Source organism: Melozone crissalis, unplaced genomic scaffold, assembly GCF_028551555.1.
Source record: "Melozone crissalis strain CALT ecotype California unplaced genomic scaffold, PUWL_Pcris_2 ptg000034l_1, whole genome shotgun sequence".
Classification (NCBI taxonomy): Eukaryota; Metazoa; Chordata; class Aves; order Passeriformes; family Passerellidae; genus Melozone; species Melozone crissalis.
Window position 1 is genome coordinate 24,411,538 of NW_026535812.1, and position 24,958 is coordinate 24,436,495.

Consider the following 24,958-nt stretch of genomic DNA (forward strand, 5'->3'; position numbering starts at 1 on the left):
TTACAGCTCAAATCCATGGAGAATCCACCTTCTCAAGGACAGAAAATAGCCCTGCAGATTTACAGGATAAATTTCCAGCCTCCAGGCACTGAACACCACCACCAATAAGCAAATGTTAAAGTGGTTGTTCATTAATTCGCAGTCAGTGTGGGAAAGGCTGGGAACAGATCATTCCAGAATATCTTGATTTATTTAAGCAACACCATTGGCTTAAATGTTTTGGTGGCAGAAAATCAGAGTGTACTATTTATATTAAATCTAGAAATGAGCTACTTGATGATGTCTGAGCACCTAAAGAGCAGCCAAGGGTTTAGTAACATAATTTCCCACTGAGGCTCCTCTGAACTACCCCGAGAACAGTGGAATTGTCCATAAATGGCATTTCACAAGTGCCTGGTGCTGGTTTCCTTCAGCAGAGGGAAGTTACAGCAGGTGGGTGATTCCTGTCTGTCCAAACCTCTTTTTCCTTCTGGATCTCCTTGGTCTCCTCCTGCAGGCTGGCCAGGACCTGCCTGAGCTTGGCCTCCTCCTTGTCCTTGGCCTTTGCCAGCAGCTCCCTCTGGGCCGTGGCGTCCTCGATGGCCTTGGTGCTGCTGGAGGGGACGTTCTTCAGCTCCTCCACCTGCACACGAAGGGACCTTGAGCCTCCTGTGCCCTGGCAGCGATTCCTGAACCCCTCCTGCAGCCAAAGGCGGCCCAAGAGCTGCCAGGGACCAGGGGGTGACACAGCTCCGTGAATGAACTCCTCTCATGGAGTGATGGCTGCACTGAGCGATCAGCAAACACCACCTCGCGCTGATTTCATGGCTTCCAATTTCTAATTAAAACAATTCCAACCCCATTTTCCACCTTCTTTGTGCCCTCCCCATTGTCTCCACAATTCACTGCACTTTTCCAAGCCAATCCAGCTGATCCCATACCTTTTCCTTGTCCTTTTGAAGCTGCTTCTCCAGTTTTTTAGCCTTGCTCTTGGCATGTTTGAGTTTCTCCCTCACTTTCACATCCTGCAAATCCAACTGAGTGAATTTTTCTTTATTTTCCTCTATGAACTTATTAATTTTATTGCATTTCCTGGAGAAGAAAAAAGAAATATAATTATTTAATATAGTATAAAAATAAGGCTTATTAAGGTTGCTTTAGTAAGTCAACAAGGAGAATTTAAGCTGATATTACTCAGGTTTTGTAATTAACAATATCCAATATTCCCAGTATTTCCCCTGGAAAAACGATGTTCCAACAGAAAAAGATCAACTACCCAAGCAATATTAAATATATTTTCAGAAATTTTCATTTTTTAATTGACAGAATTGATAATTCCCATCTCTCCCCAGTATTCCCTGAGGATGAGCAGGTCAATATTGCAGCTGGATTGGGGATCAGCACCCAGGCAAAGCAATTTTAGGAAACACAATTTATGCAGAAATGATTCATGAGGAAACCAGGGAAAAATTCCCAAATCCGTGTCCCTAAGCATTAGGGTTGTAAATATAAAAAGCATCTACTAATTCTTTTTTTGTACAGTCAATATAAAGAATAATTTTATATCTCTTTAAAAGATCGGACATTTCCTTATTGTAATTGTGAACCTTACCTAGAACCAAATCAAACCTATGCGAATTTGCTTTCATTTATTTTTGTGCATTAATTTATTTTTGCGCATTAATTTAAATGCTTCTTTGTGTATTTAGATGTACCAGAAGTGACTCTGGTCATCAGATAATTTAATTTTTTGGTGGGAAACATGTCAAACAGTATTACACATCCCTAAAGTACTCACTTTTCAAGTTCTTTCAAAGCTTTATTCTTGGTTTTTGTTTCCTCTGCAAGTTTACTGCTTTTCTCATTAATACTTTTAGTTTCTTCATTAATTTTCTCCTTCTGCATTTCCAGGTCATTAATTCGTTTCTTTAGGTCATGGCTAGGAAAATAAAACAATAAATTCTCACTTTTCTCCATCTTCACAATGAATCTCTAGTTCCAGTTCTCAGTGTAACAACAGAATTATGTAAAATATCAAAAATTAACAATAATTTGGAGTTAGAAATGGAAAATATTTCTAATTAGAGATACTGAAGCAAAGTTTAACAGCAACCCCAACACATTAAAGACAACCCAAACCCTGAGAATTACTTACATGTAATATTGACACATCTGATTCTTTTCCTGAAATATTTGGTTTTCCAAGCAAAGGAACTCAATGGCTTTGTTCTTGTCCTCTTCCAAGGCATCTTTTTCTTTCTCCACCATTTTAACTCGATTTAACTGGAGAAAACAGAGGGGCAGAGCTGAGGCAGGGCCAGCACTACAAGGGGAAACCATGAGGAGAAAATTCCAAACCCTTTGTAGGACATGAATCCTCTGGAGAAATGGTATCAGGAATTACCTCTGCAAGGCAATTTTATGGTGATTTCCTCTATCTCAGCCTTCTGACTGGCCATTTTTAATTTAATTCCTACAACTACAGGTGATGTTTATTTTTCAAACAAGTCTGCTACGTGATTTACCACAGACACATCAAGGAGAACAAACTGATTTTATTCAGAGCTTTTTTTCCTTTTAGCACTCAATACACTGATAAAATGTTACAAAAGCAGGATTTTTAGGGGCAGCAGTGATGCCTTGTGCAGGCTGCCCCAGAGCAGAGGCTGGGCAGAGTCCCAGAATAAAGCAGGGATTTATCCAAAGCATCTCCTCCATGGATCCACCTTGGGCAGCACCAGAGCCCAGCCAGGGCTGCACCCAAGATGAACCAAAATGGCCCCAAAATGCACGAGCGCTCCCGGGTCTCTCCCTGGGATCAGTTCTGCTCCATTTGCACCTTGCAGTTCATTGTCCCATTCCAGCTTTAGCCCAGGCAGTCCCACCCTGCTTGTTTTTCTCTCTCCAGCCCACGGTGTTTGTGCTCCTGGGCTGAGATTGGGATCATTTGTCCTTGGAGCCCAGCTGGAGCAGGAATTGTTTTGTCTCCCTGCTCTGTGAGCAGTAATATGTTTTAACACTTCTAATATGAAGCTCAGGCCCACACACTAAAGCTGCACAGAGTCTGAAACATAGAAAAGCTAAACCTGAGGTATCAGCAGTAATTCTGTGTATTCTGAATTCCCCACAGGGCTGTGTGTGGAAATGCTGGGATTTGTTGGGATGCTCCAGTAATTCACAGAATCACTGGGTTGGGAGAGACCTTCGAGGTCATCGAGTCCAACCCAGCCCCAACACTCACCTAAACCCTGACACCCAGTGCCACATCCAGGCTTTGCTAAACACACCCAGGGATGGGGACTGCACCACCTGCCTGGGCAGTCACTCCAGAACTTTATCACCCTTTCTGTAAAACCTTTTTCCTGATATCCAACCTCTATTTCCTGTGGTGCAGCCTGAGGCTGTGTGCTCTGGCTCTGTCAGTGCCTGGAGAAAGAGCCCAACCCCAGCTGAGCACAGGCCCCTTTCAGGGGGTGCAGGGAGTGATGAGGGCACCGCTGAGCTCCTTTTCTCCAGGCTCCCTCAGAGGCTGCTCCCAAGGTTGGTGCGGCAGCCCTCAGTGGTTGCTCCCAGGGTCGATCCCACCCCAGCAGCCCCTCCCAGGGTCGGTTCCACCCCAGCAGCCCCTCCCAGGGTCGGTGTTGCAGCTCCCAAGGTCGATCCCACCCCAGCAGCCGCTCCCAGGGTCGGTCCCACCCCATCAGCCCCTCCCTGTGTCGGTTCCACCTCCAGCAGCAGCTCCCAGGGTCGGTGCTGCAGCTCCCAGGGTCGGTCCCACCCCAGCAGCCCCTCCCAGGGTCGGTTCCACACTCAGGGGTTGCTCCCAGGGTCGGTTCCACCCCAGCAGCCGCTCCCAGGGTCGGTCCCACACTCAGGGGTTGCTCCCAGGGTCGGTTCCACCCCAGCAGCCGCTCCCAGGGTCGGTCCCACACTCAGGGGTTGCTCCCAGGGCCGGTCCCACCCTCGCCAGCCCCTCCCCGGGTCAGTCCCACCCCAGCCCCCCTCACCTTCTCCCCCCGGAGCTCGTTGAGCAGCTCCACCCGGCGGCACAGGGTGTGGATGGGCTCCTTGAGCCGCGCCGAGCCGATCAGATCCTCCAGGTACTCCAGCATCCCCTCGTCGTGCTCCGTCTGCCCCTTGGGCTTCATCATGGCAATCTGCTCCACCTCCCCCTTGGGAAACAAAAGTTCAGTGGGTCTGTTCTTAGTTTGGTTTTTTTTTCCTGGATGGGGAAGTATTCTGAAAAAAAATCTACGGAATGAGTATGAAATGTTATAAAAAAAGAATAAAACAAGGCAGCAATTAAAATTATTCAAACTGGAATATCACAGAATTGTTAAGGTTGGAAAAGATCTCCAAGATCAAGTCCAACCTTCACATTTATTTGGGAAAACAAAGATGAAATTTCTCAGAATGAAATTTCCTCTCCAAGGTGAAATGCAGCCACCCTTCAGTTCTGATGCTCCTTCATTCTCTAAAGATTCAAAATGTGCTTCCTCAACCTAAAAAAGGAAGGAGAGAATAAAGCAGGTCCTTGGCAAGAGTTTAATCATGATTGAAGTCCCTGAAGGTCCCTTTAGAAACAGAAAGTCCACAAAATCCTGGCTGATGGATGAACTGGAATTGGAATTAATTTAATTGAGGCTTCCTTGGTGGAGAAAGAAAAGGATTCTTTAGGTATGAGGGTTCCTTTGTGTAATTTCCCTTTATGTACCAGATTAATTTTAAGTGATTTAGGTGGTATTAAAAATAATTTCAATTTTCAGAAATCAGATTTAGAAAGGATTAAACGGAGCCAGTGACCAGGCCAGTTTGTGTTACTGAAAACCCAACTCTTATTTTTATTTCTTGCACATCTCAAAAAGCAAACCACTCAATTTGTGAATAACTGCTGCTGGATTGTATAAAACCCCAATTTGCTCCCTTGCCACCAAGGTGTGGGTTCTGTCCCCAGAACTGCCTGTCAGCTCTTGGGGAGGAACCTGTGCCACCTTCCCAGTGATTCTGGCATTGTCAGAAATCCTTCTGGCACTGCAGCATTTCCTGTGTTACATCCACGAGGAAACAATCACAGGAAAGACTGAACTCAGTGCTGCTCAGGACCGAGGTTTCTGCACTGGGTTCACAGCCCTCGTGTTCTGTGCTGGAAATCACAAACCCACCTTGGATTAAACAGGGAAAAATGGCAATTATGGACAAGGAATGAATCAAATTTCTATTATTTGGCTAAACAGAATTAACCACCTCTAAGAAAGATGATGGTGCACTTGTGGGGTTTCTCTGTAGCTCACTAATGTGAGTTTTTGAATTACTTTCTTATTGAGAAATAAGTATATTTATAAATATACTTATTTCTCAATAACCAAGTATATTTATAAATTCTTAATTAAATAAGAGTATTAAGTATTATTTAATATTTACACTATTAAGTTAATATATTTTAAAAATCTGTTTAGTTCAGCCCAGATTTAAGAAACAAAAAGTGTTCCAGAAAAAAACTGAAAAATATTTTTCCAGAAAATAAATTAAAGGTTTCCTTGAATTGATAAAGAAGAGTGAAAAGATTGTACCTGCTCTCCTTGCCAACGATTAACAGAGCAAACAGATTTTACAACTGCCAAAACTCAATTGATGTTTCCTAATTAATTACCAGTGCTCATTACTGGATCCCTTGTTTGAACAGTGAATTTAAAGCCCCAAAGCTCCTCACTGTGACTGCTGGGCTGCCCGAGGTTGTGAAAGTGAAAGCAAGGCGGGGCAGGCCGACGTTTGTGGAGCAGGAGGGAAGGAGCTCGGCGCTCCCCGGGCAGGGCCGGCACCCCAGCAGAACCCCTGCAATCGTTCAGTTCTGCCCTCAGCTGCTCTCCTGTGCCTCAGGGACAGGACAGGAGCAGTGTGGAACAGAAAGGAAAGGCAGGCTCTGCTCTGACAGTCAAAATGGATGGCAACACCCAGCCATGGGCAGTGCCAACGGGCACCAAATGTCCACAGGAGGGAAGAAATTCCTGGGGAAATCCAGCCTTGGGTCTGTGCTGGAGAAGCTCCGGGTGCCTGAGCTGAGACCTCGCAGTGCCTGAGGGAGCTGCAGGAAGATGGAGAGCCTGCTTCCAAGGGATGGAGGCACACAGGGAGTGGCTCCCACTGCCAGAGCGCACGGCTGGGTGGGATATTGGGAATTGGGAATTGTTCCTGGCAGGGTGGGCAGCCCTGCACGCACAGCTGTGGTGCCCCTGGATCCCTGGCAGTGCCCAAGGCCAGGCTGGACAGGGCTGGTGGCACCTGGGACAGTGAAAGGTGTCCCTGCCATGGCAGGGGTGGCACTGGATGGGATTTAAGGTCCCTTCCCACCCCAGCCATGCCAGGATCCCACGTTTCCATACCCCCCAAGCCCTTTGGGAAGGTTCTACACTTCTACACTCAATGCCAGAGCTCTGAATGGAATCACAAACCCAATTCCACCCTGCAGCCTGTGGAGCCTTCACATCCACATGGCCAAGCCCAGCTGTGCCCCGTGCACACCCATCCCACTGAATTCCCACTGGGAATCCTACAGCACCACCTCCTCTGGGGAAACACCTCCAAGGCAGCAGCTGAGCCCTGGGCAAACCAGGACAAACCAGGCTGGAAAATAAGGGGAGAGCCTTGCTCAGCTGGAGTGGCTGCTCTGGTGAAAAGCAGGAGGAATAAATTCCTGCAATTTGGAACCTGTCTTTCTTTGCACAGCTGAATAATTCACAGCTGTGATGTTTAAGATACATCCTCAATTTAATGATTTAATTTTCTACGGTACCTAAGTAAAGAGGAAAAGTTTAAAAGAAGTTCAGGACTGGCAGCACCAGCAGCACGTTCCAGCACTGGTTTAAAACTCTGAATTTGCCCACAGCCACTGTTTTCTCAAAAAGCAGGAACAGAGCTGATCCTCTCAGCTCAGCTCTAACCTGACCTTTCTGAAACACATGGATTGGAGTTTTTAATGAGGTTTTCTAAGTGCCTGATAAAGGGAAGGTTTGACCTACTCATGAGGCTTGTCCTGCAATTGTGGAATAGAAACAAGATCCTCCAGAGGTAACTCCCGTGTGCTGTGCTGTGTTCCAGAACATTCCCTGTGGGACTGGCTCCTGTTCCCCAAAGCTATGGCACAAAGTGCTGATCCCAGCCCCAGAGCTGTGCCTGGGACTGTGGGACAGTGCTCAATGGGAATGAGGCAGTTTTGGGATGCAGCCACCACATCCACCCTGAAATTCTGCTGTGGTAGAGACAGGGATGGCAAAAAGCCTCTGGCATTGAAAAATGACTGACAGCAAGGTGAGAACTCTTCATGAAGAGCAAACACCAGGTTTTGGGTTGGAGGGGCCTTAAGGGACACTGGACACTGCCAGGGATCCAGGGGCAGCCCCTGGGGATCCCATCCCAGCCCCTGCCCACCCTCCAGGCAGGAATTCCTCCCCAGATCCCACCCAGCCCTGCCCCAGGCACGCTGAGCTGTTTCTGCAGAACCTAGGAAATGTTTGCTTTCCTTGATTATTGCTTGCTGTCCTCAGCCCTGAGGATTTGGGATAAATTGGGAAGGCAGCACCTTGGACAGCCTGGGTTGTGCCCACGCTGTCACTGCAGCATCCCCAGAGCTCTGGCAGTGTCCCACACAGTAATTGTGGCACCAGAGAGGTAAAAGCAGCTTTGCAGGGTTCTGGAGTTCCATTTGTGCTGGGTTCAGCTCAGCTTTAACAGCTGAGAGCCCTGGGACAGCCTGGAGTTCAGAGCTGGGAATGCCCAGGCACGAGCTCAGGCCAGTCTGGGTGGGTTTGAGGGGGATTTTGTGGGGCCCTTGTGCTGCTTCAGGTTTTGTTGGTTTGGTTTTGTTTAAGGGAACTCTCCACCACTAATCAGAGATGGAGAAAAGTGACATCTGACTGAAGTGAAAATCCCAGTTGTGCTCAGAAGAAATGGCTTTAGAGAAAATATTTCCTGGAAAATGCAACACTGTGGATCAGGAAAACCTTCCCTGGTTTGCGACAGGGCAAAATACATAAATTTGTTTCAAAATCCCATCAAACCACCAGAAAATTTAATGTATGACAACTGTGACTATGATACTTGGTATTTTTAGGAATATTTAGTATTTTTAAGACAATTTTTTGAAATTCAGAACAATATTTCAGTAATTTCACTGTAGCAGCAGCGTATTTTTATAATAGCAAAGCTTTTAAGGCTTTTTGAACCCCTATAAAAGGAATTTTTCTTATTGAGACCAAAATCTTTGAGTCTCAGCAAACTTTACTGGGATCCAACCATAACACCTGTTCCAGCAGAATTCCAGTTGTCCTGGAAATTAATATTTAACAATAATAATACCTTAGTATTGTAACTTATCAATATGTAATATTTGCTTTCTAAATTGAGTATTACATACATTATTTTGCAATTTTATGGTATGGCATAAATAAAATGGAATTAATCTCTGAATGCAGTGATTAGCACATAATTGAATTTATCAAGCATCACAAGATGTAGGGATATTTGGGATGAAATAGTGCTATAAATGTACAGGTAATTAAAATTTAACATAAGCAGTGTAAAAACCACCTTGATTTGCACGTTTGGGGAGGATTAGAGCAGCCAGAGCTAAAATCTGCTATTTGTTCAAATGTAAAAACCCATCTTAATTCAAATTACACCCCCATTTCAATCATTTCCTGAACTTTTTACCCTGGAATTGAGACAAAGTGACCCAGCACAGGGCAAACCTCTCTTAGCAAAAGTCAAGCTCTGTTGGCTCAATTTTCCAGAGCACAGCAATACCATAATGGTCAAAATACAGACAAGGTTATCATTGGACAGCAGTTGGAATATTTCAGCTTTTGGGGTACTGGCAGCTATTTTGCTGTATTCCCCAAATCACTTTACTTGATGATACATAGAATATTTTATATTCACAAGCAGACCTTTTTTCTTTTGAGTAGTATGAAATAAGTTTTGAAGCACTGATGGCAGGGTTATGGAACAATGCCATTTCAGCTATTACTTTTTTACTTTTTAGAAAACTTTCCAATAAAAAGGTCAGATACAAAAATTAGAGTAGCAGATTTTTTAAAATGAAAACCCCAATTACAAGCATAAAAACTAAGCTGATCTTCTTATCCCATTTTTTTGATGTGAAGAGATTTTGCAAGAGCTTCTCCAGGAGCTGAAAACTCCTCAGCATCTCAAAGCCAGAGTGAGAGAGGATTTGCTCAAAGGAAAAATCCCATTAAAACATCTGCAATGGTTGTTATAAAGCTGAATTTCCAGAGATTTGAAATCTGAAAAAGAGAATTCCAAGCCCAATTTCTGCATTTCCTTTGTTCTTTACCCATTCCTGCCCCTGAGCTCAGCTTTGGCTCCTGCAGCTCCAGTTCCACCTGTCTGAACTGCAGCACAGCCAAGGTGAGAACATTCAGAGCAAAAGCAGCCTGGATCTTGTGGAATTTTGTTTTCTCACTGCATTTTCACTTCCTGGCTGTTTTGTGCCATCAATTTCTTGATAACAAAGCACCAAAAGTGCATTTTTCTCTTCAAAAAACAAAATGAGACAAGTGTCTCCCTTTCTCTGTCTGCAGCTCCCACTGGTTTCACCCTCTCCCCCAGATTTCAAGTTTTTAATTTTTCTTTTTTGTGCTCACATTTGGCTTTGGGGGTTATTTTCCCACTTGACCACAATGCTCTCATTTTTAAGCAGGCGTACCATAAAGAATGGCAAAAATAAATCCTAAATTTCTGTATCTTCAATTGATTCATTTAATCTCATACAGCTCTGCCCATGAACTGCAATTCTGCACCCATGGATTTTGGAATATGTATGGAGGGAGCCAATATTCCATAACCTCATTGTCCTCCTGCTGTAACACAGCTCTGGGAAGTTACAACAGATTCTTTGGAGATTTTTTTTTTCTGTAATTCCATGTTATTGTTGCTATTATTTAATGCTTGCAGTCCTGTCTCATTTTTACACTTCAATTTTACCACATGGTAAATATAAAAAAAGCACCAAAACTCCTTTCCAGGAAAACTCAGTGGGACATAAAGTCAAATACAAAATAAAATACTTATAAAAATCTGCAATGTCACCACTGGCCAGAGATGAGGAAAATCTCAGGCTGAGCCTTTCCACAACACTCAGTTGTGTGCACAAAACTTCAATTCTGCATTCTGGAATTAAGTGTCCAAGTTTTCAGGACATGGCTGTGTTTAATACCAGAGCACAAAGTGAGTGCAAACCCAGAGTCACTTTGGAATTTAAATCAGGAATTGGCAAACCCAACCTGCAATGTTTGATTTGTTATTGGGCTGTTCTGAAGTGGTAATTGAATATTTTCTTATTTTCTCCTCCCATTTTTCCATGTTTTCCTGCAGAATTTCCTACAGGAACAACCCTCTCTTCACCTCCCATGCTGGCAGCACAGATATTTTATAATCCCATTTATAACCCCATTTATAACCCCATCTATAATCCCATTTATGGCCTCAGCCCCACTGTCCCATCAGGAGCCCAGACCTCACCAATTGAGGATTTCTGCTTTATCTCAAAGGAGAAGAAAATCTCTCCCTCATTATTGGGCTGTTCTGAAGTGATAATTGAATATTTTCTTATTTTCTCCTCCCATTTTTCCATGTTTTCCTGCAAAATTTCCTACAGGAACAACCCTCTTTTCACCCCCCATGCTGGCAGCAGAGATATTTTATAATCCCATTTATAATCCCATTTATAACTCCATTTATAACCCCATCTATAACCCCATTTATGGCCTCAGTCCCACTGTCCCATCAGGAGCCCAGACCTCACCAATTGGGGATTTCTGCTTTATCTCAAAAGACCTGATGACTTGTGATACTTGGTATTTGTAGGAATATTTAGTATTTAAGACAATTTTTTGAAATTCAGAACAATATTTTAGTAGTTTCAGTGTAGCAGCAGCATATTTTTATAATAGCAACGCTTTTAAAGCTTTTTGAACCCCTATAAAAGGAACTTTTCTTATTGAGACCAAAATTATTGAGACCAAAATCTTTTTCTTCTCAAAGGAGAAGAAAATCTCTCCCTCATTTGCTCCCCACTCCCCTGAAGTGACTCCCCATTGTTTCCCCATAGGAGCAGGTGAAAAACCTGACAGAATTTCCTTCCTGGCAGCCTCATCTTGCCACAGGATAAAACTGAGCTCCAAAATACAAAATAAAACCAGCTAGAAAATACACCAAATAAAACCAGTTGGAAAATACACCAAATAAAACCAATTAGAAAATACACCAAATAAAACCAGTTGGAAAATACACCAAATAAAACCAATTAGAAAATACACCAAATAAACCCAGTTAGAAAATACACCAAATAAAACCAATTAGAAAATACACCAAATAAAACCAATTAGAAAATACACCAAATAAAACCAATTAGAAAATACACCAAATAAAACCAGTTAGAAAATACACCAAATAAAACCAGTTAGAAAATACACCAAATAAAACCAGTGGGAAAATACACCAAATAAAACCAGTGGGAAAATACACCAAATAAAACCATTTAGAAAATACACCAAATAAAACCAGTTAGAAAATACACCAAATAAAACCCCTGCAGTTGTTTAGACTTAAGATGACAGGAGAATATTTTAATTAAGTTGATCAAATATATTCTACTAAAAATCACTATAATTAGGGCAAAATTGACTTAAAACAATTCTAACTTGTTTGTAAGATTCTGAAATCAATTGAAATGAATTTAGAAGTTTGTTGCTATGAGTGCAGAACGAATCCTGCAATACTGATGTGCACAGGGGCATTACCTGGGCAGCTCCACGTGGATTTTCCACCCTTTTTGGTGACTCTGCCTCTCCCCCTGCCCATGGCAGAGATCCCAAATATCCCCTGCACTCCAGGGCTCCCAATTCCTCCTCATTGCAAAGGCTGAGAGGTTTGAGCTTTCAGAGCTTTGAGCCTTGCAGAGAGCAGCACCAACTCTGGGTCTGTCAGCCCTCCAAGGCTTTCAGTCACAGCTCAATTATTTATTTGTTGTTCTTTACACCTCTCCAAGGTGTGGCAGACAGGAAAGCAGCAGCAAGGTGCCAGGTTTTCCCCTAAACTCTTTTTTTTTTTTTCAGGTTTTCCCCTAAACTCTTTTTTTTTTTCAGGTTTTCCCCCAAACTCTTTTTTTTTTTAAGTGACAAGATGCATTTTTTTCCCGCTGCAGTTTCAGGCTGTGGCAAGCTCATTAAAAATGCAACATATTTGTGATGATTTAAAATGATCATTATTATAATAATTCTCTATTCCTGAAGTACTAAAAGCACAGGGAAATTTATTAAAAACATGCACTGAGGAGTGTTGGAGTCAAGGATCCCAGAAGTGACAAACTCCTCCTGTTCTGTGCTGGCAGCAGAAGAATTCTGAAACCAGATTTATTTCAATCTGAACTTCAGGCACAGAATTTCTATTTTTTCTAGAACTACTCAATTACTCTCACATTTTCTGTTTTCCCACAGGTGTTTGGGGCTTTTTCCTGATTTTATTCACAGAAGTCAGCAGCAGTTTGATTTGAATATTTTCACTTTGGCATCAGCAGAAACACCTATATCAAAACTCAGCTTTTAAATTTTACCCTAAAAAGCACCAAAATCAGCAAAAAACCACTGCAAAATAGGGGCTGAAAGGGGGAAAAGGAAGCAAAAAAAAAAACTGAAGCAGGCTTCTAAAAAGCAAATATTTTCCATTGAGTAATGGCAATTATGTGAGCAAGATAAAATCAAAGCTCTGAAGGTGTTGGTACTACATGTAGGACATGTTCTGCTACAACATTTTCTGTAGTGCTGACAGCAAATGTTCTGTCACACCCCCAAGGCAGCACTGAGAACCCTGCATTAATATTTCCCCCAAAATCCAGAGTACAAATGAAATATTTTAATTACACCCTATTGCTACAGTCAAAAATCAGAGATTTATAATTTATTTTAAATTATAAATACCTGGTTAAATTTAGTTTAATTAAACTTTTTTTTTTAGCAGCAAAACTAAAAGTAAAAGCCAAATAAACCTGTTACTTACCCCTTCAATTTTAAATTATTTGAAAAACATTAGGAGGAAAAATGCAATCCTTGTGATAACAACCCACAGCCTTAGATGATTTTATTTCCTTCTAACCATAAATTTTAGGATTTGGGGGTTGAAGTTGTGCTGTCATTCTGTGGAAAGTATTGCCACATTTCCCAAGTGGAAATGGTGAATTCTGGACAGCCAGATCAGTGGATTTCACTTTAAAAAGGCAAAGAGAAAGGGCCTGCCCTGTCAGGAAGGCTAAAAAAGGCAGAAAATCTCAGTGCAGCCTCTGAGACAAAGCCTGGTGTGATGAAATATGAAAATTCTGGTGGGAAAGCTCTGCTTTATGGTTAATATTTGCTCTACTTCCCTTATTTCCCTTTGCAGGGTGGAAAGCCTGAAATTCCAGTTTCTATGAAAAAAGGGATGCTGCCCTCATTGAAATAATTTGTGGGAGAAGAAAACAAATCCCATTTTGGGGAAAAAATCTAAAATAAATGAAGCTGTCAATATTCTCTTCCAGCTGCTCCCAGGGTTCTCTCACTGAGCTTTGGGGTCAGGCCCAGCACTCCCACCCTGCTTCATCCTGCACTTCACATTTCTCCCTTCTGGAAATTCTGGCAAAATGAGATTGTAAAACAACTATTAAAAAATAAAAAAGATGTATTTACTGTATTTACTGCAAGTTGTTTTCTTGGAGGTGTTTTTTGCCCCATCCTGAAGCAGAAAATGCAGGAATGAAGTGCTGGAGGAAAGAATGAACTGGCAAACAGAGAGATGCCCTTGTTGTGGGTGTAGCTGTGCACAAGGACTGCACAGAAGGCCTGGAGGAAGTGAAGCAAGCACAGCCACCCAGCTACAAGTTCTTGAAATATTTTGGTTTTTTAGAGGGGAACTGGAAGCTCCTTTGACAGAACCCAGCCTAAAATAAACTCTGTTAAACATTTCAGACCTTGGGAAGCTCCCACTGATCACAAATTTCTAGGCCAGAGTAGATTTGGGACTTATTAGTAATTACAGAAATAGTTATTGAATATAATTAATATTTAAATATTTGTAGCTTAATTTACATTTTAATTGGCTGGCACATAGTAAAATTCTCATTATTTAAAAACTAGGGAAAAAAAAATCAAGTAGTTCCCTTCAGCCTGACTTTAAAACAGCAGACAGATGCAAGCAAGCCTCAGGATCTGAAGGTCAAAGATGAATATAAATGATATTATATTGACAAATTGTGATTAATTCTACAGTATGGGCTGTGAACTGTAATTGGTTATAAACACTGGTTAAAACTATTTCTGGAGCTGGTAAACAAGTGTAAAAACAAACACAATTCAGGGGGTGTTTGTTGCACTGATTTCTCAGTAAATCCATGTCTGTGAGAGCAGCAGATGAACAGATTTCAATTAAACACAATTCAGGGGATGTTTGTTGCACTTATTTTACACAATTCATTTCCCACTGATTTCTCAGTAACTCCATGTCTGTGAGAGCAGCAGATGAACAATTAAACAATCCAGATTTCAATTAAACACAATTCAGGGGATGTTTGTTGCACTTATTTTACACAATTCATTTCCCACTGATTTCTCAGTAAATCCCTGTCTGTGAGAGCAGCAGATGAACAATTAATTCAGATTTCAATTAAACACAATTCAGGGGATGTTTGTTGCACTTATTTGATGCACAATTCATTTCCCACTGATTTCTCACTAAATCCCTGTCTGTGAGAGCAGCAGATGAACAATTAAACAATCCAGATTTCAATTAAACACAATTCAGGGGATGTTTGTTGCACTTATTTTACACAATTCATTTCCCACCGATTTCTCAGTAACTCCATGTCTGTGAGAGCAGCAGACAGCAATTAATGAACAATTAAACAATCCAGATTTCAGTCAGCACTGATGCAGCTCAGAGTTGCCCCCAGTGGGTGCTGAGGCTCTGCCCCACTGCAGCAGCACAGCAATATTGGGGTTGGCTTTGGTGACACTCCAATATTTACGTGCTGCTAGGGCGGGGCGAGCACGAGTCCTGCAGGCAAACCCAGAATTCCCTCCTGGAAAAGGGACAGGGACCCCCAGAGCTCTGAGCCTTCCATTCCTGCAGCAGCACATCATGATCTGCACCCTGAGCAGAGCATGCAAACCATGATGTGCTGCTACAGCACTTCAAGGCAGCTTTTCATTTCTTCATTTTTTACAGTTTGACCTGGAAATAGAACTTTGCAATGGGTGTTACTCACACACCAACCTGTAAAATCAAGAACCTGTTGTGGTCCAGGTCGATGCCATGGCTCCTGAGAAGCACACCAACATCTCTGAATGTCTTTTTCTTGCCATTGATGCAGTAGGTGGAGGAATTGTCTCTGTAGGCAGTTCTAGAGACCCAGAATTTGCTGTCAGGAATGACTTCGTAATCGTCTCCTTCCTGCTTTGAGGAAACACAAAGCCAGAGAAACAATTACTGTCCATGGGAATTTACCTCCTATTTCACAATTAACCAGGTAAGTTTCATCATGAGATGTTTTTATCATGGACTCTGAGTTGTACCAAGCGGGAGCTGTCTTAAAATTGCATCTCTCCAAAAAAGAGAGAAAAACAACAAAAACTCCTTTGAGAATGGACAAAAAGTGCCCAAAATTGTGTTTCTGTGGTGCCTTTGCCCTGAGCATGGCCAGGCTGCCCTGGGGACTGCAGAGCTCTGAGCACTCCCAGCTCCTCCAGAGCAGAAACTGCACCAGAGAAAAAACCAAACACTGAAGATGTGACAAATGGGACATCAGAGCTTCAAAGGAGAGCTTCCATTGACCTCCAGAGCAGCAGGCAAAAGAAAGCTGCTGCTTCAAGAAGTTCAAATTCACCCAAATTAACCCCCAAGAGCTCTCAAATTGTTCTCTGGTTTTAAATCAAACTCAGCTTCTGGATGTCCACACAAAGTCAAAAAAATTTTTTTAAAAAATTCATCTATTTAAATTTTTAAATCTGGCTATTATAAACAGAAAAAGAAAAAAAAAAAAAGTGTCTTTTCAAACAGTTCCTAAAAAAGGCTGTAAATGCTCCACTTTATTTACACCATTTTTGGAATGTCAATGTACACTTCCCCCTTTTTTGGTTGACCCTAAATTAAAAAGTTTGAATGTGTGCACAAAAAAGAAATTTAAATTAGGAGAAAATTTTTTTGTACAACAATTGCAATAAATCAACAAAAAAACGCTAAAGTTTTTATCAATACACAAAGCAGCAAGCAAAAGAAATATTTTTTAATTTGCCAACACTTTCTATTTCGTTCAAACAAAATATCAGCTTCAAAAAATTGTAGTGGTAAAATGTGGGCTCCAGAATTTTTGCTGAAAAATCTGTTATAAAATTACAGGCATGTCTGCAGTACATAAAGTGTAAATAAGTTTCAGATTCATTATATATTTTTCTAAAGTTATATAACTTAAAATAATTTCTAATTGGTTTGAAAAGTTTCTTAAATAGGTTTTATTTCTTAATGCATATATTTGTATTGTATATTTAAGAATATCTAATATGTACAAATAAAGACTTATAAATTATAATACTTCCATGAATTCTTTTAAGTGCAGAAATGAATTTATTTACTTGAGGTAAACAAGATTACAAATTAAAACGAGTTCTTCTAAAAATGATGATTAAAAATTGCTAAATTGTTTTCAAACAGAAATCCACCACGTATTAGTCCTGCAGCAAATTAAAGAATCCTTACAAAGGTTTTAAAGAATCCTTACAAAGGTTTTAAAGAATCCTTACAAAGGTTTTAAGAGCTGCACTACTCAACAGAGGATTTTTCAAGTTAATTAACACTGATGGTTTATATCCCCAAGGTAAACTAATCACGCTATGAAGTTTTCCCCAGCTCCAACGAAAATAAGCAAATATTCCAAGTTTTTCAGCTCCTTGAGGGCACCAAGCTGGGCTCACACCTACCTTGTCAGTGATCTTCTGGAAGTGAACTTGCACAGAGCAGCTGGGGATGTCCTTGTGCTCATCAGAGCTGTGGATCAGCACCGAGAGCTTTTTGGAGCGGATTTTTTGGGCTCGGTAGCCGAAGACAAAGAGCAGGGAGTCGATGATGTTGGATTTGCCGCTGCCGTTGGGGCCGATGATGCACGAGAAACGCTGCACAGAGAGGGGAAGGTGATCTCCAGGGGGAAAGCAGCGCTGCCCACAGCCCTCACCCAGCCCAGCACAACCATTCCTCGTGCAGCGTCTGCGAGCTGAGCTTTGGCTGCCAAGGTAAAAGTGAATAAAAGCCCCAGAGCTCAGCTCAGCTTTCCCAGCTGCTCTGCTCAACCCAAAGCCCTGCACTTTGCAAAGTTTCATGCTCAGCCACGTAAGTCTCTTGTGGGCACAAAAAAATATTCTCTTGCTTCAAACACGGCCCTCAAAGTTCTCCAGCAAACGAAATCAAGAGAAAAGAGAGCTGTTCTAAGCTGTGCTGACAAATGAAAATTGCACAGCATTGCAAAGCTGCACTTGACTGTTTTCTCTATTTAATTTAGAATATTGCTATCAAAATATTTCTAAGCCTTAAATATTTTTTCAGTTATTTTGAGGTCAGCTTAGATGAAGAAAAAGCAGGAAGGAATAATACCACCCAGTGAAGTCTTACCTTCAGTTCCAAACTACTTAAGGAAAAAGAAAGATACCTTGTGAAAAGGTCCCAGAATTTTCTCCCCTGCATAGGATTTGAAGTTCTGGTTTACAATATGAGTGATCATGAGGCGAGGAGCACCAGGTTCACTGGTCATTGCTGGAGGTGGGGGAGGAGGGATGCTACCCAAAATCTCTTCTAAACTTCGATTATCCACCACCTCATCTGAGCCTGCTAAAACCCATCCAAACAAACAGAAAGATAAAAAAAAAAAAAAACAACAAAAAAAACCAATTGTGAGCTCTCAGTGATTTGACACCTTTTAAAATGTTGAACCGAAAAAAGCAAACATCATTTCTGTCTGAACCAAGCTACATTTTGGCCTGTAGTTATTAATATGAGCTGAGTGGAATTAAAATTCTTCTTTCCACAAACAAAATGTTTTTTAAGAGCTACTTAAGATGTCCCATCGCTGGGTTTGTTCTTTCATTATGCAATTCTTATTCCAACACACTTTAACAGGCCCCCTGCAATTCCAGCAGCTCCAACCATCACAATAAATCTGCAAATGTGAAGCAGGCAAAGCCTTTCAATGAATAAGTGCAAAGCCACATTTCAGAGTCACTGTGCAGGATTTGGGGATCTCTGAGAGGCTCTGAAAGCTGCAATGACAGCACGGCTGCTCTGCAGAGACAGGAAGTTTGTTACGAAAACAAACTGGCCCCCTGGATATCAGCAGAGAAGCTTTTCCCCAGGCACCGGCGCTGCTCCTTCCAACGAGCAGCAGATTCTGCCACCAATTTCCGTGTATTTGTCAAATACCTGCCTTGAACAACTGCACATCTGACTCCCTAAAAAGTTACACAGCTGCTGGTTTTGCAGATTTTTTTCTGCGAAAGTTCAACTCAAGGAACTCAAGAAAACACACTGCTTCATGAAAAAGAAAGTCAAATCATTTTAAGAGTTAAGTAAATAAACTTGACATTTATTCCATTCCAAGAAATCCCATACCATTGGCTGCCTATAAATTTGAAAAACCCTGCTGTTGTACCACAACCTTCAGTCCAATGTTCCAGATCAGAGCTCCGAAATGGGCTTTATTAGAGAAAGGCTCCAAATTGCTTTTGCACTTGTGCTGGGCCAAACCCTTTAACTCTTTGCGAGCGAGTTTGACCATTTTAGGAGCACTTTTAAATTGCCTGGGGTTTCAGTGCTGCTTTGCAGAAGGGAACAGAGCAAATCCCTCCTGGAAGGGTTTGGAAATCCAGGTTGCTGCTGAGGAGGCTCGGTGAGCAGCACGCCAGGCAGCCCGGACCTACCTTGGGGAGGCTCTCTGCCATCAGGCTCCCTGGTGCCTTCGTGCTCCACTTCCATGGCCGTGGAGGACTCCTCCAGGGGCTCCCTGCCCTTCCCACGGGCTGCAGTGGAGCTTTTGGTGCTCTTGCCTGGCACGGTCCCTGCTGGCTGCTCCCCTTCCATTCCGAGCAATCAAACTGAAGGGCTCTATCTCCTTTGCTAACACAAACAAGAGAACCCCGTGATCTCAGCCCCGAGCTGCAGCCCAGGAATTCACCTACACCTCTGCCCAGATGCTCGACTCATTTAGAAACTTAACACTGGAGGCAGTTAGAAGACAAAAATCCAAATTTGAAACAAAATATCGAGGTTAGCTTCATAATGATATATTTTAAGATACATCACCCCCAAATCGAGGGGCTGAGTCTGATCTGTTTTAACAGCATGATCTACCTGCTGCCAGCTCGTGGGGACATGTTAGGGCAGTGACTGCTCCCTGAGAGCCACCCTGGTGCTGGGGGCAAAAGGGTTAAAGACACATTGAATAACAAGCCCAGGAGCCACATGTCCCTGCTCTCCTGCAAGAACTCGTTATATTTCAGACCTTACACTCGTTTTACTTTCAATAATCCCTGCGAAATATTTGTATGGCTATAGAGAGATTGATAAACAGATAGAGAAACAAAAGCCCTGCGTGATTATAGTGAAGATTTGACTCTTAAAATTATTTAAATCGACACACTCTACTCGCAAAACACAACACAACCCCTCCTGCCAGCATCCAGCATTTCAGAGAGAAAGCAAAAACGAAATACCTTCATCTAGGCGGGATGTTAAAGTGATCTGAGCAAGGACGAGCATTACAAAAGCCATCAGCTGGCACTCGAGCACAGCTCCCCAAACGGGTGAGCAGAAAGCACCCGATGAGAAGAAAAGGAGCAAAATTCTCCCCAAAGACTTGAAATCGCAGCAAGTGGCGAAGTGAGTTCGCAGAAAAACAGACATGAGAAAGTTTACTTCTCACAAGATAAAAAACTGACGTGGTTAGAAAGTCATCTTACAATTGGTGCCAATCATTTGACGTTTTCAGACCTACCCCCAGCCCACACTCTCATGAGAGTCCTTCGTTTGGGACAATGGGGGAGGGGGGAAATGAGAGACAGAACTCATTTTCAGGCAATTTCAGTCCATGCCCCCGTTCGGAACTGTTCCGCAATGGCTGTCGCGGACAATTACAGCCTCTCAAAGCACATTTATTTATTTTTTTTTTCCCCAAACTGCTCCACTCCAACAGAATTGTGCAATATAGACCTATTTACCTTCCCAACCCTTCCCCCCCGCTCGGACACTTCAGCAGAATGAACAAGCCGAACTACTTGACCTCAGCTTCTAAATCGCGATAAATCAGCTGCCACATCGTCTCTAACAAATTTAACAAATTCGTGCCCAGCCCCTCCCCCGAGCCAGCTCGAAGGTGTTCGGTAAAAGCATCTCTGCTTTTACCGAAAGCGCCGCTTTCCTCACGGGGACGGCGAAAAAAGCGCCGGGGACGGACAGAAAAGCTTCCTTATGAACAGCCCATTAAATGCGATAGCGACAAGCCCTGTCAGTGACAAATCTGGGGCTTTTTCAAAGCACAAGGAGCCAGACTGCACCCTTGTCACGCTCTTTGCAAGTCACACAATCCCAGAATATTCCGAGTTGGAAAAGACCCACGGGGATCATCGAGTCCAGCTCTTTTAAACGAATCATTAAGAGCTTTCTTGAGGTTTTTCTCTCACCCTTCAAGCATCAAAGCAGCAGGCAGAGCCGGGGATAGAAGGGTCCCTCTCTAAGCAGATTAAAGTCGGGTCTCTCCGCTACCCAAACGCGTCCCTGAACTTCCCCGTCCTCCGGTCCGCGGGGCTCCCTCAGGGCACGGCGGAGCCCTTGGGCCGCACAGCCCCTCGGGGAGCCGCTCCTCAGAGCCCTGAGCCGACAGCAGCCGGGACGGAGCCGCCGGGCCCGGAGCCCTCAGGGGGACCCTCAGCGGGGCAGCCCGGCCGGGGAGAGAGAGGCGCTGCCGCCGCTCCTGCTCCCTCCGGGCCGGGGGGAAGTGGGGAAATGAGGCGCGGGGCAGAACCCGCCGATCCCCCAGCACCTCCTGCCATCCCCTCGGCACCTCCCGCCTTCTGCCTCAGCGCCTCCTGTGTCCTCCTCAGCACCTTCCCTTCAACACCACTTGTCTCCCCCTTAGCAACTTCCCCTCAAAAATCCTAATCTCCACCTCAGCATCCCTTGTCTCCCCTCAATTCTCCCAGCATTTCTGTTTTCGCCATTAGCACCGTCCCCTCAGCACCCCCTGCCCGGGGCAGCCCCCTGAGGGCACCTCCTCCGCCGCGAAGCCCCCCCACCCCACCGCCCTGAGGCGAACCGCCATCGCTTCCTCCCGCCGAGCTCGTACCTGCTCGTCCCGGCGACTCCGTGCCCCGGCGAGGCGGCGGCAGCGCGGGCAACTCCGGCTGCTGTAGAAGCTCGGCCGCTTCCACAGTCGAAAATGGCGCCGAAACGGCGAACTCGAACCGAAATTCGTTAGAAAAGCGCGGGGCAGGCTGGGACGGGAGGGGCCGGGCCCGCGGGTTTGAACGGCACCGCCGCCCCCGCCCGCCATCTTGTGTTCGTTACAGCAGGGAGGGGAAAGCGCCCAGAAATCCGCCGGGAGCGGCATTTTCTGGGCAGACACGGGGAGGCGGGAGACATTCGGGGGTGAGGGCGGCGAGGTAACACAGCCTGGCGGCCGTGCCGGCGGAGAGAAGGGTTAATTTTAATTTTAGAAGTAGGTCAGTGGGCGGCGTTTGGTTGCTGGGCGACACGCGGTGGTTTAAAATTAATAAAAAAATATTTAAAAAAAATTTTACTAGTGAAAAAAAAATTTAAAAATGGTGAGAGCGCGGCGATTTTGAAGCGGCTTTAATTAATTAACGGGCGGCACCGTGGCACCTTGGGGGGGCCGGGGGGGAGCCGTGAGGTGGCGGAGGAGGAGGATGAAGAGGATGCGGTCTCGCGAGAAGTCGCCATAGCGACGGCGGCGCTTGGCGGCGGGGGGAGCGGGAGCCGCCGCTCCTGAGGCGACGGGAGCGGGACGGGGAGGCGGGATCATCCCGGGATCGGCGAGGAGCAGCCTGCGGGATCATCCCGGGATCGGCGGGGAGCGGCAGGCGGGATCATCCCGGGATCGAGATCCGCCGGGAGCGGCAGGCGGGATCATCCCGGGATCCGCCGGGAGCGGGATCATCCCGGGAGCTGTCGGCGGGATCGCCCCGGGTTCCCCCGGGAGCGGGCTCCGCCGGGAGCGGGCTCCGGCCGCCGCTCTGCCGCTGCCTCCCGCTGCCCGCGCAGGTAAAGGCGCGCTGGGGAGGCGGCGGCCGCCGGCCCCCTCCCCTCGGCTGAGTCACCGCCGCGGTGGGCGACAGGGTCGGGAGCCGTGACCCCCGTCTGGGCGTGGGACGGGCGGATGGGGGGGCGGGAGAGCTCCGGGGGACAGCTGAGGGCAGGGCGGGGGAGCCCCGACCCTCAGGAGGGGTTGGATGATTGCTTCTTGGAAAGCTGCAAACGGGGGGAACAGCGGGTGTTGGCGCGGGCGGTGCTGGCCGAGGCTGCCCCGAGGGTTTGGTGTCTCCTTCTCCGTGCCCCGCGTTCCGCCGGCTGCTTTTCCTTCTCGGCATTCCCCCATCGTGCTGTGGCGTTCCTTCCCTTTCCTGCTCTGCCCCCATCCCTTCCCCATCCCGCCCGCTGGTTTTCCTTCCCTCTGGCGTTCCTTCCCTGCGCTGCCCCCATCCCGCTCTGCTCCGCCGTTCCCGATCCTCATCTCCGGGCCAGCAGCTCCGGGTGGGAAAGGCAGGAGGCGTCAGGCGCTTTGGCTTCTCCGAGCCCCCAGAATTCCTGCTTAGAATTCCTGCCTAGAATTCCTGCTTAGAATTCCTGCTTATTGCCACATCTCTCCTAAAACTCCTGCTGGATTCCTCGGGACGGAGGGAATACGTGGGCTGGCAGTCATGGATGTACCTGGTGATGGCCCAGGTGGGCGTTCAGCCTTTCAGCAGCACATACAGAGCCATTAAAATGCTTTAAAATGATAATAAAGTTCTGGGCTTGGAAAGGAAAATACCAGGTTTTGCCCTCCTGGCTGTGTGTCAGCGCAGGGGATCTCCAGTGCTCCGAACTCTGATGTTTCAGGCTTGTTCTTAAAGGTCTTTTCCAACCTTAAGGAATCACTGTTCACAGCATTATTTCTTCTTCAAGTTGTCCATATTCAGTTGGATAATGTGGAAACGGAATTCTCTTTAAACTCAGGTATTTCTTGGTGCTTATTTTTCCCCAGTAGTGATGTAATATTCAGAACTTTTCATTTTAGTGTTAGTGTCTTCCTCTTGAATTTTGGCTGCTTGTGTATGCATATATATTATGTTCATTATCCATACTTATATATGTATTTATTTTCTTTTATTGCAGTTATAACACATGGTTTTAATGCTCCATCTGAACAACTGAGATGAGACTGAAGACTTCCCTTTTAAAGGAGCCAAAACATATCCTTTGCCACAGAAAAAAAGCATGGAACATCACGTTCATTCTGAATAGACTCTTCCAGAAAATATTTTTTTGTTGTTGAAATTTCAGTAAAATATTTGTAAATTGCAGATGGCTTTTTTTCCTGTTTTTCCTTTGTTCCCCTTGTCATTGACTGCAGCCGTTAAGGACAATGTTTTAAGAGACACTGAACACTTACCTATGATGTGGTGTAAATAAACCAACACTTTTGAATGATAGTTGGATGTTTTACATTTTATTTTGCACTAAGACCCTTCACTAACCCAACATTTTGGCCATGTTTCCATAACTTCACATCATTATAAGAATTTAATTTTTATGAAATATTTTCATTTTATGACATGAAAATTTGCTTCACTGGACTGAAGTTTTACCAAGCTCTTCTTGGCACATAAGAGCAAAAAAATGAAGATTTTATTTTTAGTTTTAAGCGTTCCATGCAATCTTATAAAAATAAACTTTCTGTATTGTCCATTATGTTCTGGAGAGTCGAGATGGGGTATTGGATTATTTTTAGTGATTAAACTTTTCAGGTTCCTTAACTGAGGGACACATAAGGACTTGGTGAGCTGTGTGGGCTGGACCACAGCTGATGAGCTGTTCTCCTGCAGCGATGACCACCAGGTGATGAAATGGAACCCAGTGACCAGCGAGACCACGCGGGTGCTGAAGCTGCCAGATGAGGTTTATCCCTTGGACCTGCACTGGTTTCCCAGAGGCATCGGTGGCAAGAAGCAATCCCAGGCTGAGAGCTTTGTTCTCACCAGCTCTGATGGTAAGGCAACTGAAAATATTTCTAATAATGAAATTTAAAAATCATAAATTTTAAAAATATAAATATTTTAAAAAATTATGATTTTTTAATTTCATTATATATATATAATACTTTATATATATATTATATATATACTTATATATTTTTATATATATATAATACTTTATTATATAACATTAATACATTATATATATATAATACATATATATGTATATATATACATATATATACATATATATGTGCATGTATATATATATAAATATATATATTACATTAATACATTATATATAAAATACTTTATTATATTACATTAATACATTATATATATAATACATATATATGTATATATATACACATATACATATATATACATATATATGTATATATATGTGTATATATATATAAAAAAATATATATTACATTAATACATTATATATATATAATACTTACTGTTTCGTACCCTTGAGTGCTCATGTCAATCAAATACAAGGCATTATTTGAGGAGCAAGAAGCTTTGAGGATTGCTTGGGATTTTTCCCCTTCTCCCCAAAAGGATTTTTCCCTTGGAGGTTTTATTCCCCTTCTCCCCAAAAGGATTTTACCCTTGGAGGTTTTATTCCCCTTTTCCCCAAAAGG

The 24,958-nt window shown here is 43.9% G+C and overlaps 2 protein-coding genes across 2 annotated transcripts in view; one reads left to right on the forward strand and one right to left on the reverse strand.

The window, feature by feature from the left end:
• SMC4 (structural maintenance of chromosomes 4) overlaps nucleotides 1-19,861 on the reverse strand; it is a 29,154-nt gene extending 9,293 nt beyond the window's left edge. The window contains exons 1-10 of the mRNA XM_054282943.1: nucleotides 19,773-19,861; nucleotides 18,981-19,176; nucleotides 17,717-17,895; nucleotides 16,995-17,186; nucleotides 15,295-15,471; nucleotides 3,987-4,151; nucleotides 2,135-2,262; nucleotides 1,778-1,918; nucleotides 921-1,071; nucleotides 458-622 (exon numbers count right to left, since the gene is read on the reverse strand). Coding sequence (XP_054138918.1) covers nucleotides 458-622; nucleotides 921-1,071; nucleotides 1,778-1,918; nucleotides 2,135-2,262; nucleotides 3,987-4,151; nucleotides 15,295-15,471; nucleotides 16,995-17,186; nucleotides 17,717-17,895; nucleotides 18,981-19,140 — 1,458 coding nt within the window. The 5' untranslated portion in view covers nucleotides 19,141-19,176; nucleotides 19,773-19,861. The remainder of the gene's footprint in view (nucleotides 1-457; nucleotides 623-920; nucleotides 1,072-1,777; nucleotides 1,919-2,134; nucleotides 2,263-3,986; nucleotides 4,152-15,294; nucleotides 15,472-16,994; nucleotides 17,187-17,716; nucleotides 17,896-18,980; nucleotides 19,177-19,772) is intronic.
• A 4,244-nt stretch (nucleotides 19,862-24,105) lies between these two features.
• IFT80 (intraflagellar transport 80) overlaps nucleotides 24,106-24,958 on the forward strand; it is a 29,864-nt gene continuing 29,011 nt past the window's right edge. The window contains exon 1 of the mRNA XM_054282475.1: nucleotides 24,106-24,322. Coding sequence (XP_054138450.1) covers nucleotides 24,175-24,322 — 148 coding nt within the window. The 5' untranslated portion in view covers nucleotides 24,106-24,174. The remainder of the gene's footprint in view (nucleotides 24,323-24,958) is intronic.